The 20,630-nt window shown below is 39.3% G+C and overlaps 1 protein-coding gene across 1 annotated transcript in view; it reads right to left on the bottom strand.

The window, feature by feature from the left end:
- RGS5 (regulator of G protein signaling 5) overlaps positions 1 to 20,630 on the bottom strand; it is a 56,431-nt gene that overhangs the window by 5,373 nt on the left and 30,428 nt on the right. Inside the window, exons 2-4 of the mRNA XM_002760307.5 lie at positions 16,372 to 16,482; positions 10,429 to 10,490; positions 2,014 to 2,180 (exon numbers count right to left, since the gene is read on the bottom strand). Of these exons, the coding sequence (XP_002760353.2) occupies positions 2,014 to 2,180; positions 10,429 to 10,490; positions 16,372 to 16,482 (340 nt within the window). The remainder of the gene's footprint in view (positions 1 to 2,013; positions 2,181 to 10,428; positions 10,491 to 16,371; positions 16,483 to 20,630) is intronic.

Here is a 20,630-nt window from a genome sequence, read left to right as displayed (position 1 = left end):
TGCAGCTGATGTTCCAACAGATGCATCCAACCAGTATGAAACACCCACCAGGTGTCAGACCTCCCACAGAAGCTAACACGCACATTACTTATTTAATCCTTTGCAACAGTCCTAAGAACGATGCTTTTCTTTTTCAGAAAAAAATATGTATATGCAGAAGATTAAGTGGCTTCCTCAAGATCACAGAACTGATAAGCATATTTGAATCTAGAAAATCAGAATTTGAATCCAGGTGTCCTGGTGCCTAATTTTTTTTTTTTTTTTTTAAGATAGAGTCTAGCTCTGTTACCCAGGCTGGAGTGCAGTGACACCATTTGGCTCACTGCAACCTCTCCTTCCTGGTTCAAGCAATTCTCCTGCCTTAGCCTCCCGAGTAGCTGGGATTACAGGCACATGCCACCACACCCAGCGAATTTTTGTATTTTTGGTAGAGACAGGGTTTTGCCATGTTGGCCAGGCTGGTCTCGAACTCCTGACCTCAGGTGATCTGCCTGCCTTGGCCAACCAAATGCTGGGATTACAGGCTTGCTGTGTCCATCCTGAGTTCCACGATAGGCTTTCAATGTGGTTTTATAATTAGCGAAGAAAAAAGCAGATCAACTTCCCCAAAGTTTCTTTGAAATCAACAAAAATCTGGTCTTTAGTAGTCAATCAGTGGTATATTGACTTTTAACATCTCTAGCACCGTTTTCTTGTAATATTTTGATTTTTATGAGTAAATGTACCATTGTCCCAACTACAGTGTAAATGGCAAAGTCCAAGTGGGAAAATAAAGGATAAAGAAGAGTAAAGAGGGGGAAAAAAAAGAGAGGCATTTAGAGAAAAGAATAGGAGTGAGAAAGGAAAGAGGAACAAAGAAAAGTTGTGGAAATACTCATTAGGCATTAATGAGTTCAGACCACTGAGATCCTGGTTGATATAGTTTGACTCTGTGTCCCCAACCACATCTCACCTTAAATTGTAAAAATTCCCAGAGGTCAAGGGCAGGACCAGGTGGGAATAATTGAATCATGGGGGCAGTTTCCCCTATGCTGTTCTCGTGATAGTGAGTTCTCACGAGATCTGATGGTTTTATAAGGAGCTTCCCCCTCTGCTCCACTCTCATTCTCTCTCCTGCTGCCCTGTGAAGAAGTGTTTTCTACCATGATAATGAGTTTCCCAAAGGCTTCCCCAGCCAGGCAGAACTGTGAGTCAATTAAACTTCTTTTCTTTATAAATTACCAAGACTTAGGTATTTCTTCATGGCAGCGTGAGAAAGTACTAATATACCGGTTGAATATCACTTATCGAAATGCTTGGAACCAGAAATGTTTTAGATATCTTGAATTTTTTCAGATTTTGAAATATTTGCATACACACAACGAGGTAAGATATCTTAATATGAGATCCAAGTCTAAACACAAAGTTTATTTATGTGTCATATATACCGTTAAACATAGCATGAAGGTACTTTTATGTAATATTTTTAATAATTTTGTGCATGAAAAAAGTTCTGGCTGCATGTTGACAGAGATCTATCGCATGAGGTCAGGTGTGGAATTTTCCACTTGCGGCATCATTGTGCTGAAAAAGTTTCAGACTTTGAGGCATTTTCGATTTTAAATTTTCAGATCAGAGATGTTCAACGTGAAGAAATTTTTACACCCACTTTTTAATTCAAACCTCACAACATTTCTCCAAAGTAGTCTCCATTATTCTTATTTTCCCAAAGGAAAAAATAGGTTCAGAGAGACTCCACAATTCATGCCAGATTTCAGATTGGTGTGATTCCCACTAGAGGCTACATGCTACTGAAGTGAGACCCATACAACTAAAAGCGGTCTGAGCAGGATTCATGTTCATAAATACTTGACCATATCGTTCTGCCTTTGTACTCAGTAGGTGCTTAATAAGGTGGCCAACTCACAAATAGGGATAGCCTTTGCCTCCCAACAGGAGGTCCGAGTCTCAGATGTAAATCCTTCCTGAGAGCTGATGAGCTACCCTTAACTGCCCACCTACCCACAGACCAACCTCTTTAGGAGCCTCCGTTTGAATGAATTCTTCATAAATTTGCTTTGCCTTCTCAGCCATCTTGGCAGGGGACTTGATCTTCTTGTAATCCTCACAGGCAATCCAGAACTCAAGGTTTTCCTCACTGAATTCAGACTTCAGGAAACTTTTGAAACTGGCAAGACCATCTAGCAAGGAAAAAAAGGCAGTTGGAGAAATTCATTCATTTACTTAACAAATGGCAGACCCATCTATACAGCCTAGTCTTACTATATAGCCTAGTCTTATTTACTTACTATCTTTGTCATTTATGTAAGAATCTTACAAATGTTAACTCATTGAATCTTCCTTACAAATCTAAGAGGCAGGTGCTATCAATATCCCATTCTGTAAATGAGGTCGGAGAGATCAAGTGATTTTCCCATTAATAACCAGCTGGTAAGTGGCAGAGCCAGATTTCAAACTGAGGGAAGTCTGGCTCAAGAGTCCATGCATGTATCCATTATTCTAAGCTACTTCTCAAGAGATGCATGATTCAGCTTCTTGGAAAAGAAACTGTCCAATAATGGCTGCCTGCTTTTTACTGCACTTGGACAACACAAATGTTGTATCCGTGACGGAAAGAGAAAGGGCTTACCAATGCTATTCTATGCACAAGCTTTAGCTCCTTCATATCTAGCTTCCTTTACCCCTTCATTCGAATGCAAAAGGAATGGGACAGAGACGGAAGATAGAAAGAAAGAAGAGAACACAGAGCTCAAGCCTGCTCATCATACAGCTGTAGGGAACTCTGAAACTAGACAGAGGGATTTACCACATTGTCTTTCTAAACAATTGAATGCAATGTCTATTTTAGTGACAAATGTTTACCTACTTATATATTAAGTAACACTATTAACACTAATGCCATTCTGGACATTTAACAAACCACAAAGGATAAAATAATACATTTAAAACTTGGCTTGTTCACATAAGTAATGTTAATGTTAAGTATCACAATGAACTACTTACAAATCTTTATTTTCTCTTTGTATAGATTATGTTCCAAGCACTATGATAACTCCCTATGATAATAGACATGGTTCCTGTCCTAATGGCTTATAGATTCTGGAAAGAGTAGAAAGAAAATGAAGAAATAGAAGAAATATTTACACAATGAAAGGAAACTATATGAAAGGTAGTATCAGAATCATAGGAGAGTCCTGACTTCATTTTAGGCTAAGGGAAGGCAAGAAAGTAACATTCAATTTGAGACCCAAAGGATGTGTGGGAAAGGGCCAGATGAAGTTACCCCATGCAGTGTACTTACCATGTCCATCAATTATACATCAGGTTTTCTTAACATGTTAAATTTAATATAATTATAGCTATTATGATTCTGCTTTCAGTGTACAATTGCTCATGTAGAATAAACTTCGATTTATAATTTAAAAACTATATATGTAATATAGAGATATTATAGTCCATATAGATTATAGTTTATATAAATATAGATATAGCCTATTATATATAGATACAGTTTTTAAATTATAAACTAAAGCTATAAGACTAAAATTATAAAACTATGTATATATAAGAATTCCTGGGCCTGGTCCAGTATTTTCCTTCTCCTTAGAAACACACACACACAATATAAGCCAAAATTCTAACAAATGTTTATCTATAGGGAGATAATTCATGTTCATTTATTATCTAATAGAAGTAAAGATTTCCAAAGGGAGGAGAGACATAATTCTAATTTTCCAGAGGCTGTGTCAAAATCACAGACCTATCCTCAGTAACATGTTTTGGATGTCACTTTGCCTCCCAGGGAAGAAGGCAAGATGACTGTCACCAGTACTTTCGGGGCCAGTTTTCTCTAATTTGCCTCCACCTGAAGACACATCTGCAATACATCAGTTCTGCTTAGAGATCATATTTATGTTCTGAATTCATTTCCTTTGGCCCAATTTCCATGTATTCTTTTTCCCTATTCTTTTTATAGGCTCTAAATTTTCATTTATTAGTCATTGCCAATACATCGATTTCACATAAGCACAAAATGTATGCAATAATAAAAAAGACACTATAGTTGTCCATTTTCAGTTTACCTCCTGTACATTTCTACTGTCCTCACACCCTTCATGGCACCCTGCAACAATACCCAATTTTAAAGAAAAAGAAGGCCTAGGGTGATTATTAACTTGCATTAGGGTCACCATCGATTTCAGGGTTCAGATAAGACACTTTGCAGTTGGATCCCTTCTTCCTGTACTTACCCTAAATATATTTTTCATTGATTAATACTAAAAATATTTCTGGGGCAATGGTAGGTATCATAAACAATTTTCAACACTTGTGAAAAGAAAGAAAAAGGAAAAAAAATTATTTTCTAGAAACTTGGCTAGAAGAATCACTTTGAAACCATTTGATAACCTATAACTGGATAAAATCAACTGTATTTTTTCTCTCTCCTAATATTTCCTACTATATTTCCAGCACTATTTGTCTTAATTTAGTGACATGTCACTAAATTAGTCAACGTAAGCGCTAACAGAAAAATATAAGACCTATTTCTCTCTCTGTCATGGTTAAAATGTCCATTGTTTATTCTCATTAGTGCATATCCTATAACCTATCTCTGAATCACCCATTCTGCGTCTGTTTAAAACGTAGAGACAAAAATCTCAGTCCTCCCAAACACTGCTATTTATGACCTGAGGAAGTATGCTGGGATTCCCCTTGTTCCCGCTGACGGCATTTCCATGGAATAAGCTTGCAAAATAACTTTCCTGTGCAGTAAGTCCATTTCCTGGATAGTAATTTAATAACTTTCACTGAATTCCACAGTATTATTTTAACCTTTTTGTTAATGTATAACTCATAAAATGGCTTTCTATTGTATTGGTCTGTGAGATGTATAAAGCTATTCCTTCTCTCTCCTGGCTTTGGGCATTCTCTAGAGGGTCCCACTAAAGCCACCCCCGAGACCCCTTCTCCCCCTTAGCCTCTGGTTGTCTATCAGTTCCTTCTACAGTGATTCTCTCTGTGACCCCTGCGGACATCCTATTAGGTCAGAGTCAAATACAATCCAGGCCAAATGTCTCTATTCTGTAAAGAACACACATATTCTTTGCCCTATCACCATTCCTCTGTCCACTCCACACCCCAATAGAGTCTCAGCATGGCTCCCTGACAAATCACCACGTTCTTCCCTGCTGAGCCTACATGGAGCCTCAGAGTGCCTCTCGACCCACCTCTGCAGGCATTCACTATCTAGATAGCCAATGAAACCCACCTGATTATCTGGTCTTACAGGAACACTCCCAGTTGTAATCCACACTACAATGAATGGTGTCACTTTTGACATCAATGTAAACTAGCAGCCCTACCTAAGAACAAGATGAAAACACCTATAAAATCACTTTGAAAATCAAAGGAGCATTAGACAAATCAGTTAGTTTGGTATAAAGGAAAAATATTAAAAACTAAATTAGTGAGGCCAGGTGCAGTGGCTCACGCCTGTGTTCTCAGCACTTCGGGAGGCCAAGGCAGGCAGGTCATGAGGTCAAGAGGTCGAGACCATTCTGGCCAACATTGTGAAACCCCATCTCTACTAAAAGAACATAAATGAGCTGGGCTTAGTGGTGCACACCTATAATCCCAGCTACTCAGGAGGCTGAGACAGAAGAATCACTTGAACCCAGGAGGCCGAGATTGCAGTGATCTAAGATTGTGCCACTGCATTCCAGCCTGGGTGACAGAGCGTGACTCCAACTCAAAACTAGATTAATGCAAATCTCTTCAACCAGGGGAGATAAAAATGAAGTCATTGATAGTTGATAAGCACTGTTTCTAGCTTATTGGTTCAATAACTTGAGCAGGTCATCAAATCTCTCTGAGACTCTGTTGCCTCATCTGTTAAATGGAGATAACAAAGGAACCTATCCGATGAGGTTGTACTAAGAAATAATGCATATAAAGTTCTTACATGGTACCAAACATAATTATCATTACATAGCACAATCCTTGTTGGTGTTCATTATTATTCATTACAAATTTTAAATTCATCTTTTAATTAATTCAAAACCCAACTCCAATGTTGCCTCATCTGTAAGGCAGTCTACTACCATTGACCTGCTCTTGAGGATTTTTACCATTATGGGAGAAGCACTCACTTCCTGTTCTTTTGTTGGGCTTGTTTTCTTTTGTATCTTTTCCATGAGGCTGTTAATTCTTTGAGTTCAAGGTTTGAGTTTCACCTGTTTGCACTGGTCTAAATCCCACCTCCCAGTCTAAATCTGTGCACCTAACGTTTAACAGAGGTTCCCATGGAAATAAGACACATTCAGGGAAGCATTTGCTTCCAAGTGACAGAATCAAAGAACACTAACTTAAAAAAAGATTATTTATGGATTTTGCTGTATTTTATTTCATGAGCAAGATCCCTAACCCCCCTTAATCTCAATTTCATTTTCTAAAAACTAGGAATTGTAATGGCACTCAAGTCCTAAAATTATTACAATCATTAAATTAACATGGAAAGTGCTTAGAACAGCACTTGGCACATGATGAATAAGTATGAGCTATTGCTTTTATTATAATAATTATTTTCAAGGAAATTATGGTTGCCTGTGAGGAAGATGATGACAAAAATGAACCAGAAATGAGAAGGAAGAAAACCAAAGAGGAACAAGCAAAAGGAGAGTGCAAAGACAGAAACGAAAAGATGTGTCTGGATCCAGGTTCCTTCATTTCCCATGGACAAATCTAAATAGCCGGGGGATCTCAAGGAGACGCTCTGACCTTCTGGAGCTCCTGCGGAAGGGAGATCCACATAAAAACTTTACTGTTTCTGGCTTGTTTCGTTCTTCCTCTGCCCTTAAAAATGGTTATGTGGGGAATTATTAAATGTCACTGTCTTATTTAAACTCCCATGTGAAATCTATTTCTGTGTTTAAAAAAAACACACTGTGTATACGCCCCACGTGCCTATGAAATGAAAACAGATGGTGCCACCTAAAGAACTGAAGGCAAAACATGTAGGAAGTTGATGTCCTTTCAGAATAGTCACATACACCAGATGATTAAAAATTACTTTGAAAATGAAGGAAGATGAGAGGAACCGTGTTAGAAAAGAGTAGCAGCTTAGCTGTCATATTTTTTAGAAGCTTGGTACCAGTTAACTTCACTTTCACTCAATAAAAAGAAAGATGTGAATGTAAGGAATTCTTGGGGAACTATTTAATATAGCAACTGTGAAAATCAATCTCCTACATTAACATAACCGCCAAATTTCCCTTATAAATTGACAATGATGCTATTCCTCAAAGTTAAATGGTTTAAATTGATCACATCAAACATGCAAAAAGAGATTGTAAAGTGGTTTGTCTTGATTTGTTTTTATAGCAACAGGGTCTCTCTCTGTGGTCCAAGCTGGAGTGCAGTGGTGCGATCCTGGGCTCAAGCCGTCCTCCTGCCTCACACCTGGCTATTTTTCTTCCTTTCTTTCTTTTTTAGAGATGGGGTGTTTTTATGTTGCCCAGGCTGGTCTTGAACTCCTGGCCTCAAGCAATCCTGCTGCCACAGCCTTCCAAAGTGTTGGGATTACAGATATGAGCCACTGCATCTGGCTCCAGTTATGAAGTTTTCAATGTATATGTGTCCCAAATGTATCTTTCTTCATTACCTGTTTTGCATCAGCCACAGCTAATGTTAGGTAGTTTCAGAAACTATAAGTTTTCATGGATTCAAAGAACTTCTCATAAGAACTGATTTATTGGTTTGGCTTACAGTTATTCATGGTATTCCATAGCTGATGTCTGGGAAAATAGGTCAGATATTGTCTCTTCAGATCGGTGATGTTGGAGTTGGAGTAGAATTATCTGGGTATGCCTGGCATTGCACTGGTTCTTCTCTAGGAACAGCCAGACAGAGAGAAACAAAGAGCAAAGACAGCGTGGCAAGAGAGACAGAGAAAGACGAATCATGGGGAGAAACAGAGACAGATAAAGGAGAAGAGAGCAATACAGTGACAGTAAGAATAGAGAACTAGAGAGGGAAGAGACTGTCTCACTTACTGATGGCTTCACCTCCCAGAGGGCCATGGCTTGCCTTTGTTTCTATGGGGTCTCTGTACCCATACCATAACCCTTCTTTTTCAGTTGGGCTAGTTTGAATGGACTAGTGTCCCTTTCAAGGAAAGCATTGACCAGAATAGTTATAAATGCTTTCCTATTTATTGCTTTAGGGAAATTAATTGCTCAGGTCTTAAAAATATTAATCACTTAAGAAGATAATTATGTGGAACTTATATATAAACACACAGGAAAACACACACAAGAATACATACACGTACTACATACACACATAAATACACATGTATAATTTTAAAATATATATATAATTCAATGAAATACTGTGATTATATATATACATGCATGTGTATATACATGCACATATGTGAACACACACAGGTCCAAGTATATTTTCCCCTCTGAGAAGTAGAAAATATTACTGTGAGGCTCTCAGGTCTCAATCTCACACCATGGTAATCATCTGTTGGCAAGCTGAAAATCTTCAGTCCTTTAACAAATGCTAAGGTGTTAGCACTAACTGCCTCTGTCTAATTCTATCTAACTCTATCTTTCTTATTCTAGTAGCTCTCTGTCTCCTAAAAGCCTGAAATATATAGACATGTGGCCCTAAGGATTTAGTGTGACTGAAAAGGATTGTATATCAGCACATAAATATTTATTCTTCTCAACGGTTTTGAAAACATGAAAATAGTTCTGCTAACTCTCAGGTTTTTTGACAATAGCAATAAGCCCCTGTGTTCGGAGTACTAGCATTCATAATGTATCAATAGGTCATCTGTGAATCTGCTATTGGCCCAGAAGCCACTGGAGCAAGACAATAAGTCCATTAATCAATATAAATATTTTTCTACTAGTTGACCTCGTGGAATTTCTAGGTCCAAGAAGCAAAATGAATTAGTTCATTCACTCATTCACTACATAAATGTTCACCGAACATCTTGTATGTGTCAGGGCAGGGTACTTTGTTTAGCACAAGAAAAAAGGAGAGAGAATCAGAAATGAATACGCTAGAGAAAGTTTTAAATTACATACTGTGGTAGTCTGTCTCCAAAAATAAAAGATTAATTCTATTGCAAGTAAGCAGGAGCTTATGACATCAAAAGCAAGACATAAAGAATGTTCGCATTCAATTCAACACACATTCCTTGTTATCTACTCTGTGTCTATTAATCATGATAGTCTTGTGAGAAATATTTTGTAAATCCTTAGTTTTGCAAAGCATGTAACAAATTTTTATATTCCATTCTTGTGATAAAGATGGAGAAATATAGATGAGGTATTTTATATTGAATCATATTTTAGAGTGAATTATTCAACAAGTATTTGTTTTCCTGACACTACATATGCCCTGTTGTAAAACTAACTACATGAAAAAGACTAACTCTTGCCCATTGGTGAGTTTATAATCTATTGTAGAAGGGAGCCAACTATAAACAGAATATAAGGCAGAAAGTATTAAGTGGCATTAAAGATGTGCAGACAAATGGCTTTGGAAATTTACAGGGTGGATAAATTGTTCTAGATGTTCAAGGAACAGTGGACATTTCTTATTTGAATTATCTGTTATAGGTGAGAGAGAATTTCAACAGAGAGAGATGTGAGTAAAAGATATTCCAGCCAAGGGAATTAAATGTAGAAATCCTGCATGGAACAGAGAAGAGTTCACTTTGCCTACAGGCGGGCCATATAGTTATGGTGATCTTGAACACCAGAAATTTGAACTTGATACTCTAAGTCACGGGAATCAGCAAGGATTTTGGACTGGAGAAAGGCACCTAGTGCTTATAGATCCACTGGCATTAGCTTGGAAAAGAGTCTGCACTAATTAGTACCTTTGTCATGTCGTGAATGAAAATGTAAAAGGCATGGTGCCAGAAGAGGAAACTGAGGCTGGGGAGATAATAAACCAGGTCAGGTCACAAGAGCAGTTACAGTATAATAGCTTAAACTAGGAGGTACCACTCGTGACTCGTTAGTGATCTTTACACTGCTATATCTGATCTTTATCAATTTGTTATAGGCTAAGTCAGGAAAGGTAGTTTCTCTGCGTGTTTTACTGATGAGAATGTTGAGAAGGTCAAGCCACTTGTTCTGGCTCATACAAGTAAGCAGGATAGATGGAAACACAACCTACAATCATGAGTCTTCAGAACACCTTACGGTCACATTCCCCCACAGTGCCATGGACTCTCCTTGTGAACTGGACAATCACATACCTGTGGCCCCCTTCCGTTGTTCATACCACCTTCAAAAATTGAAGAAGTGTCCAAATTGGGGAAGAAGAGCACAGGCAACACAAACGTGTTTTTTGTGTCTGTCCCTAACCTGACCTTTATTTTAAAAAACAACGCAAACTTACAGTTGTTCTGCAGGAGTTTGTCCAGGGAATCACGCCACTGCAGGGCCTCGTCCAGCGAGGGCCTACATTGATAACAAGAAGAGAAAGGGTATGGCGTCAGTCGGGATTGAACCACATGTACCAGCAGTAACTCCTCCCTCTTTCTCTTAGATGGAAATGATGTGACTGTTGGTCTATGCTCAGGACAAAGAAGTTGGAGTTATTTCCTCTCTAACAATTGGGTTTGATGAGTTGGGTTTGCTTACATACAGCTCTATTGCATATCTTCACCTTTTCTGAATGATTTGGTTAGGTCTGTCTCTTTTTAGAAGTACAGTTTACTTGTCGTTAAGCTGTGACTTGATATTCTTGCATATCCCATGAAAGTTGTTCCAATTGTGATCTTTTCTCCAAATATAACTTCATGAAATTCAGTTGTTCCATTACAGGGATTGAACTCCTGTTCTCGGCCTCACCATTACTGCATGTTAACTACCTAACTGAATCAGCAAAAGGCATTGGGGTTCTACATCCACATCCCAAAGCCATCTAATTAAGGCTAGTGGAAGATGTGAATGTATAATGCTTTCCTTATGTTGGGAGTGTGATCATTGCAAATTTACATGTTAAAAACTGTAGGTACATTTCTTCTACCTACTTAGGACAGGATCAGACTATTTTTTAAAAAAAGATGTACTCTGTCTGATTAAAAAAAGTGGTTAATATATCCTGAATAGGAATGTTATACACAAATACTTGAGATGCTGACTCAAAAGGAGAGGGTTATAGCCAACACATAATTTCTCCTTAGGCTGTTTCTATTTTAACATTTATATATGCAGAAACCCTGCAGCTATTTCATTTTAACCACCAATTTTTCTCTCACAGCAGGATGTGTCAAGTGGAGCTGGTATTGTCTGGGAAAAATGGCTGACTGCACACGCTTCGGCTCACCCGGCTCGAACTCTTGCATTATAATGTGAGTTCTTCATTGTCAAATCCAAACAGACTGACAAAGCATTATTAGAATATTAAGGCCAAATGAGGTGTTTTTTCCTAAACTGGAATTTCCTTAGCTCTTAATTTGTTTATCAACTGTCCAGGCGATCAAAGAAAATTCCTGCTTCTAGTTTTTATACAAGGACATTTCGGGAGAGGTAAATTATTCAGATAGGCAGCTTTGGCTGATATGACAGCCGCTCATTCTACTTTTCGTTTTGCTGTCCCAGGTGCAGAATCAGCTTCACTTTATTTATGTAAGGAATCCAAGACAGCAGTAGGTTTTGGGCTAAAATATTGTGAAAAATTCCTTTCCCTCTTTAATCCTCATTCCAGAACATGCATAGATTGTGAGTCCTGATTATATGATTTTTCATAAAGTTTTATGTGTTCACTCTTTGCAAGTTAAACTTGCCAAAGTGAGGGTAAAAAACCTTGTGAAATAATCTTGGGTGATTTCTGTTTTCCTGGATAGAAACCCAGCCATTATAGATGGAAAACACACTAATGCCTCAGAAATGTATTTGTTTTTCTGTAGTGTTCTGGTTCATTTTACTTCTATCCAGAAAAGGATCTACTAGAGGTCAATAAATCCTCTTGGCTCTTTTATATTTTTGCAAGTAGAGAACTGTTTTTGTACCTATTATTTCATATCTACATGTTTGTCACAAGGTCTTACCTTCTTCGTTACAGTAGTTTCAATAATAGACACATAATAGACACCCACCAAGTTCCTATTCATTGTTGAAAGAGCAGCAGGACATTAAATTATTGGACAAAAGAAACTAGCTCAGAGCAAGAGGAAGGCTGGTTTACTCACAGGATTTCCTGATTTTACAAATATTCTCATTAAATGAAATCACTTTCCTGCCCCACTTTTCCTCTGGTTAGTATAGAGGAGCAAAGGAAGAAGAAATGACATGAGCAGGTGCACCAAACTTAAGCATGTTATCCGATCTAATTTGTCCCAAATGGTCTTGTTGGAACTAGGCTAATGGTCAATAACAGCAGCACATCACAGCCAAGATTAAATTCCTGAAAAGGACATGTGCAGAGCCTGCTTGGGAGTGAAATTGGTCCAAATTGATTCAAGGGCACAATCAAGCAGGACACGTCCCCACAGCATGAAGCCCAGTGTTTTGATTACCAGCCTAGGAGCTAACAGAGGTTCATCCTGTCCCTATTCTCAGAATTTGCCAGTCCTCATTAGGTCTAAATTCATTGAAAACAAGATAGATGCAGATCTAAATGACCAATAAATGTCCCAGTTTGCTAGGTCATAGCTGACCACAGAGGATGGGCATGGAGTTTCTATGTGTGGGTGTGTGTGGGAGAGAGAGGAAGCTATTTCAAATGAAACTCAAACATTTATAGAGATGATTAGCCACATGTTTTATAATGCCTAGTGTAAATGCCACCTGGCCCAGGAAGTAGCCATCTCTGCCAGAAGGGCCATCTCTCTCTTCACTCTACTCTTACCACATTTACGCACTGAATCTCTCACATGGCAATGATGCACTCACTTCCCAAGGGTATGGGTTGTCATGCCTAGAGAGCTTTTCCCATTCCACCCTATCCCATGCTGTACCCTTACAACATCAATCCACCCTGCAATAAATGTGTGTCAGATTCATAAGTAAATGCATAATGGTTTTGCCCTGAGTTAGCTTGGTGGATGAAAGCCACAGATAACCCCAAACTTAGATTTTGATGACAGGTCCCGTTAACCAGTATTACTGCTATTGGCAATGCTGGTCCTTACTAGCTGTAACCTCTCTAAAGTGCCTGTGGTTTTGTTTTTCATTTGTTTCTGCTTTGGTTTGATTTGGTTTTTAATCTATGCAGTGTCTGGCACACACTTAAAATGTCTTAATAATGTTCTTACACATCGGTGCTCTTAACAAGGAAAAGAAAATTCAAGTTATTTACTGTCAATTAGACAAGGCTGGTCCCCTCTCCCTTCCTGCCCCACAGTGCAGTCTGCTCATGACCAGGGTCAAGTCTATGAGCATCTATTGAGCCCTTACCCGATGGACAGTGGTGACCTGGGCACCAAGGTTGGGGATACAGACTTAAAAACAAGCAAAACATGTCATTTTTTGATATCCATATGTGGGCCTGAAATTGTTCATACATCTTTATTCCTTACAGCCAGGCTCACTCTAAGTTAACCAGGTGAGTGTATGCAGGAGAACGTCCTTTAACTGTTTCCGCCTGGCACAGGCTAGCTACTGTTTATGTGTGGAGGTCATTCTTGAGTATGAAATGATTGCTCCAACAGCAAAGCAAATAAAGGGCTTGAAAATTGCTGACATGGGGAAAGGGAGACAATTGTAATATAAAATCAACTCTATGGATATCTATATCGGTTCTTAACATTTTACAGTTGATGAACTTGTAAGCCGTAATAACAGTTATCACAAACTAAGCCTATGGTAGGCTAATTTTGTCCGTGGTTTATCAAGGGGCTATAGCAGAGCCTTAAGGAATGCTCACGTCCAGAGGGTGAGCCACAGTGAGAGTACTCAGAGAAAGGGAAGGCAGGGGGAGAACGCAAGACCAGAAGTCAAGGAAGAGAGTTTTAAGAGTAGGTCAACTGGTGAGCTGTCAAACGCTGCAGACAAGTCACAGATGGGGCCCTAGAGACCACAGTTCCGGTGAGGAAGAAAGGCTGAAGCTGGATGCAATGATACAGAAAAGACTGAAAGCCGTGAGAACTGACTTCGTTTTCTACAGTTGGCCAATTAAAGTAAGAGAAAGGTATAGATGCAGAAGGAGACAAAGGTGGGAAGGAAATGTTTCAGCATGGAGCATGGGTACCTGTTTGCTCCTAGGAGAAGAGGGTCCACAGGGAAAAAGGGCAACTAAAAATGCTAAAAGGGAACAGAGCTGGCTTTAGGGGGCAGGAACGTAAGTAGCTTTTTTCTGTTTTTTCCCAATGGTCCATTTTTTTTTTTTTAATGAGAACTCAAAAATACATGTTAAAAAATAGAAAATGCTGTTTAAAAAACTGATTCTACTGATGTCAATAACCCAAAGAATATGAGAGGGGTTAAAATACCTCCAATCAAGAGAAGGACTATTTTCTCCTCTGAGAGAAGAATATGAGTTAAAAATACAGAGACATTTTCAAGTGGAGAGAAGAGAGAGAGAGAGAGAGAGAGAGAGAGAGAGAGAGAGAGAGAGAGAGAGAGGGATGGAGCTTATGCAGAACACATTATTTCCTGTCAGATAAATGGCGTAGAAGGTTGCCAAATATGAGGAGGTGGAACGGGGTTTATGGATTCAGAGGAGAGTGGGAAACTTGTTTAGTGGTCACTGTTGAAAATGCAATAGACACAGAATTATTCTCTAGGGATATGAAGGATTTTTCCAAAACAATTTAGTCTTCTGGAGGAAGGAAGGAGATGGAAGACAAGAAAAGCAAATAATCCAATCAATGGTCAGCCCCAGGGTTTCTTCCAAACATCATCTCTCTGAATCCCCGGTGTGCCTAACATTTTAAGGGTCTAAGTGAATGTTAAAGCAGAGATTTAAAACAGGAAATGTAATATTTTTTAAGGTTAATTCCAACAGATCGATAACAATTGTTTACTTCAAATTAGATGTTTTGATCTGTTCCTGCTCTGAAATGTGGTTCCTACTCTCCACTACCCCTTGGTGCCTGCTGCTCCACACTGAATTAGCTTCCCCTTTTCAAATGCAGAAAATTCAATTATGCCTCACTTCCTGTTCTGAATCACTTTGAAGTAATAAAAAAATAAGGGGGGATGGAAATATTCACTTAGGTTAATGGAAAAAGATTTTGAAAAGAAAAAGAATAACTTATCTCTTTATCTCCCAATCAATCCAGCTATATTAAGTTGAGGTCATTTGGACAAAGGATGGGCTGGTCACTTTATATAAATGTTACATTTAAAGAGAGAAATGGAGGTTAAAGTGACTCCTGTATTTTTACCACACTTCTGTGGTCGCCTCAAAGCTCTAAGATAGCAGAGTGAAGGAGTCTGAATACCTTGGTGTTTTCTTCTTCGCATTTTCCTTTCTTGATTTTCATGGATATCTCTGTTTTTATGGGAAGATGGAGTGTATCTGTCTAGGTAGTGACAGTCTCTGTAGCTAGCAGGGATGATGATGAACAATGGGAACGCTGGGAGTCGTGTTCCTGAGTTAAGCCAGGGCCAATGCACGCTGTTCCCGCTATGACAGCAGGATTCACTGTCATAACATCATGATTCTTTAGAAGTATAGTTCCCTAGGATGTCTGAATTGACAGGAGGAATATGTAGGGAGAGGGGAATGGGGATGAGGGAAGACTGTAGAAATCCAATCAAGAATATTAATTTACTAATTGGAAGCATAATACTTGGTGTACATTAAATAGAAATAGCTAGTCAAGTGTTCATTCTTAAGTAACAGATATTGTTCCTCTCTCTGTTGGACCTCGAGGACCACTATCTTGGGGAAGGAACGATTAGGCTTACATTGTCTGCCTCGACCTTAGTATCCTTCTGAGGGAAGTGTTCTCATATGGCCCTGCTGAGGAAGCAGCCTTAGCTAGGTCCTCAGCAGGTAAGCATCCAGGGTTCATAATTAACTGAATCAGGAGTGGTTACTAAGACAGTAAATGAACAGGTGTTTTTACCACACGGCTGTGTGGTAAGTAACTGAGGAAGTGGCTGGTGTCATTTTATAAGTATGGTCTGTCTCTCCAAAAATAAGGCAGAGCCTTATCTTTCATTTTTAAAATATTTTACCAGTATTCAATAAGATGATTCAAACATGAGATCGTTTTTTTGTGTTTTTTTTTTAAAAAAAGCTTCTTTGCAAACCAACTCTCTCAGGGTCTTATGATCCTCAATGAGTATTTGAAGGGGGTAGTTCTACAGATGAGGCATGGTGCTGAACAGTTGAAAAATAGCCATCTTCTGGAGGAAATGAGTGGAATCCATATTCATGACTCACTTCTGGGTCTTGGCTGGTTTCTCCGGCTTCTCATTGTATGGAATGACAAGGTCACCAGCTGAGTCTGGCTTCTGTAGGAGAATTCCCAACTTGATCTTAATTTCCTTGGCCCTGAAAGAAGAGACACAAGGGGGAATGAGGACATCCCAGGAGCATACAGATTTCAAAGAGAGATTTCTTCCTGTGTCAGAGAAACACAAAGGAACAAAATCCCATTTCACTTTTATGTCTCTTGTGGCAGAAAGAATACTAATGCAGAAATTAGGCCACCTAAGTTCTAATAATTAGCATTTCCCAAACTCTTAGTATGTCCGTGGTTAATTTGCACTATATTTTAATCCTCATTATTGTTTTATATGTGTTCACTCATTTTGTATCTGCAGATACTATAGTCTTATTTCCATTTTGCAGATGAGGTCACTGAATGACAGGAGTTTAAATAATTTAAGATAACCCAGTCAGTATTTGGTGGGGACAGATGTGAGCCCAAGCTGTCTGATGCTCGAGTTCCCAGGTGGAACTAAGCACGCATTATCTACCAGTCTTCTGAGGGCTCTGGTCCTCACTATTATTAGATATATGGCATTTGGGAAAAATGATTACTTTTTACTGCCAGACCTCGGTTCCCTTGTCTGTAAAATGATGATGTTAACCATCATTTTAGATGTTTTTTTTGAGCCATTTCCAGCTATAAATTCATATCATACTACTCAACTATTTATTTCTCTATAAAATTTTTGTTTCCAACCTCTTATCCATTGTTCCCCATGGCTGTTGGAGTTTCTTTTTTCTTTTCTTTTTTTTGTTGAGACGGAGTTTCACTCGTTACCCAGGCTGGAGTGCAATGGCGCGATCTCGGCTCACCGCAACCTCCGCCTCCTGGGTTCAAGCAATTCTCCTGCATCAGCCTCCTGAGTAGCTGGGATTACAGGCACGCGCCACCATGCCCAGCTAATTTTTTGTATTTTTAGTAGAGACGGGGTTTCACCATGTTGACCAGGATGGTCTCGATCTATTGACTTCATGATCCACCCGCCTCGGCCTCCCAAAGTGCTGGGATTACAGGCGTGAGCCACGGCGCCCGGCCGGCTGTTGGAGTTTCTTATGCGCAGTGAGCCTTGATAAATGAGTACTAGTTGCCAAACAGGGAACCACAGCAGAAGGTATTACTTTGTAGCTTCAGTATTTTAGTGAGTAGATATGATCAGAATTCTGGGTACTCCTCCATCACAGGATGCAACTACTTTCATGCTCAGTTTTAAAACTAAACTTCTAATCTACCCATTACTAGAAAAGCACCAGGCAAATCTGAAATATTAATCCATAGGACAAGTTGTTGAATATTGGGAGACCCAAAAAGCTATACTTTTCTAGTGACTTTAACACATTACTCATGCTTTTAAGAAAGGGTTCATCATATTCCATTATGGTCATTGACTTAAGTTTCTGTTTTTCCACTTGAATATGAGAACTTTTTGATAATGGGAATTTAATCTTAAATACATTTTTTTCCTTTTTTCTTTTATGAGACGGAGTCTTGCTCTGTCGCTCAGACTGGAACACAGTGGCACAATCTTGGCTCACTGCAACCTCTGCTTTCTGGGTTCAAGCAATTCTCCTGCCTCAGCCTCCCAAGTAGCTGAGATTACAGGTGCATGCCACCACGCCTGGCTAATTTTTTGTATTTTTAGTAGAGATGGGGTTTCACCAGGCTGGACAGACTGGTCTTGAACTCCTGACCTCGTGATTCACACGCCTCGGCCTCCCAAAGTGCTGGGATTACAGGCATGAGCCACATTGCCCAGCCTTTTAAATACCTTTTAACCCCTATGCCTAGCACAATGCTTGGCAACATAGTAAACATTTAAAAATATTTGCCAAAGTGAACTAAAGCTATCTTGATTTTGTTCCTTACAAATGGGCTAACATTTACCTCCCAGTCAATGCTAATCATAAACAAATTCTTAAAGAGATGTGGTGAAGTTCACATGGCCGCCAAGTAGGATTTTACTGTTGTACACATACTTTCCCCATTTGTTCACAGGAAAACGGTGACGAGGCAATTTAAGTAAATAAAATGCCTGAGATTCGCAGTTACGGATATTAGGAGGAAAAATGTAAGGAAACCCATCGTGGTAACTTATAAAAACCCCACAAACACCTCATTATCATAACGCATTTTCCTTTCGGCTAGTAAATACGGTTTTGAAAACTGTTTTAGGAATAGCCATCTCTACAGTGAGTGCGTGTGAGGCGCGCTAAATTAGAACTATGCGTCCATGTGATGCCTTTAGCTTTTGTCCTTCCCAGTTTAACTCTTCATAATTTATTCATTTCTGCTTCTTTGGTAACTTATGGGCCTAAAAGGTAACTGGTATCTTATTTTCCCGACCTTGCCCCCATCAATTTGCCAAGCTTACTCCAATACTTTTTTGTAAAAAGCGGGGCCGGGCGCGGTGGCTCAAGCCTGTAATCCCAGCACTTTGGGAGGCCGAGGTGGTTAGATTCATGAGGTCAAGAGATCGAGACCATCCTGGTCAACATGGCGAAACCCCGTCTCTACTAAAAATACAAAAAATAAAAAAATTAGCTGGGCACGGTGGCGCGTGCCTGTAATCCCAGCTACCCAGGAGGCTGAGGCAGGAGAATTGCCTGAACCCAGGAGGCAGAGGTTGCAGTGAGCCGAGATCGTGCCATTGCACTCCAGCCTGGGTAACAAGAATGAAACTCCGTCTCAAAAAAAAAAAAGCTTACTCCAATTACTTTCTTGTAATTTAGTCTTAAATACCTTCTTTTTCCTTTTGGGTTTTTTTGAGGGGGGGGGATGGAGTCTTGCTCTGTCGCTCAGACTGGAATGCCAGTGGCATGATCTTGGCTCACTGAAACCTCCGCTTTCTGGGTTCAAGCAATTCTCCCGCCTCAGCCTCCCAAGTAGCTGAGATTTCAGGTGCATGCCACCATGCCTGGCTAATTTTTTGTAGTTTTAGTAGATGCATGGTTTCATCATGCTGGACAGACTGTTCTCGAACTCCTGACCTTGTGATTCACCCTTGTGATTTCTTTTCATTTCATTCTGCTTTCATTCTTTCCCTAAAACCCTCTCACTGACTAAAGCCATCTCAGGTCCCACACTACCTCAGATCAAGCTCAGCACAGCCCTAGGGTAGAAACTGGGACTGTTCTGCTGAGGGAGCTTATATAATATTGTGAATTAGAATAATATTGCTTTAATTCCAGGGGCTGCAAATTACTTAAATTATCTGATATTTAGTTCTTTTGCCCAGAAATTGGGACTGATAAAATGGTATATCCTAAGACTTTTTGAGATGATTAAATATACTAATGCATATGAGTCACTTAGCACAGCATTTGGCATAGAACACGGCTTCTTCAAAGTTAGTTCTGACTACACATTTTTCCAACCCACCACCCATGTTCCCTAGCTTCAAGCATCACATTGAAACATACAAAAAATCCCCCGCAAGTTACTATGGAATTACTACACCCACCACCTTCTATATTCTCCCTCTGGGGACAAGAATTGCCAATTTTATATTTATCTGAAAAATGAAGAAAACATTAAGTGGGGAGGAGAAATGCATGCAATATTTGTGGCTACCCTCTGCTGGCTAATGTGCAGTATTACAGTCAGCGATGCAAGGTGCATAGGACGCAGTACCCACCCAGTCCATGAAAAACTTCATCCACAATCCATCTCCTTCTGGATCCATAGGTCCCTTTCTTCCTGTACACCAGTGGAATGCATGCTGCTACTGTTTTCAGTTTCACCCTTGACCGGAGAGTCCACTCACCAATATTTAGATAACAATTATGTAATGAAAGTCTCTTGTGTTTAGATTCCTGTTTGATTGGTTCCTTTGGTTTTGAACTTATCCCCCCTCTCAACTATAGTTCCTTTTTTTTTTTTTCTATCGTTAGCTCCATTTGAGCCTTTTGCTTTTGTAAAAGGCAGAAAAATATTTGTGTTTGATTGCCTGGTGCAAGAAAAATAGTTGGAGATTAAGGGATAATTAACAAAGAAGTTGAATGTTTGTAAAAGAATTATTAGTGACTTAATTCATTTATTCCTTACTGATTTACTCATTGATTATGTTTACTGTGTCAGGCAGTACATGGTAAATATACAAACACCACTAGGTTTGCTCCTTGCTTTCAAGGTGTTTTTAGACTGCAGAGGTCTTAGACGTGGAAACAATTACAAACGGGTACTTAGAGACAGACTGTCCAGAAAGCAGCCG

The sequence above is a fragment of the Callithrix jacchus genome, chromosome 18 (genome assembly GCF_049354715.1).
Source record: "Callithrix jacchus isolate 240 chromosome 18, calJac240_pri, whole genome shotgun sequence".
Classification (NCBI taxonomy): domain Eukaryota; kingdom Metazoa; phylum Chordata; class Mammalia; order Primates; family Cebidae; genus Callithrix; species Callithrix jacchus.
This window is presented reverse-complemented; position numbering and strand designations above follow the sequence as displayed.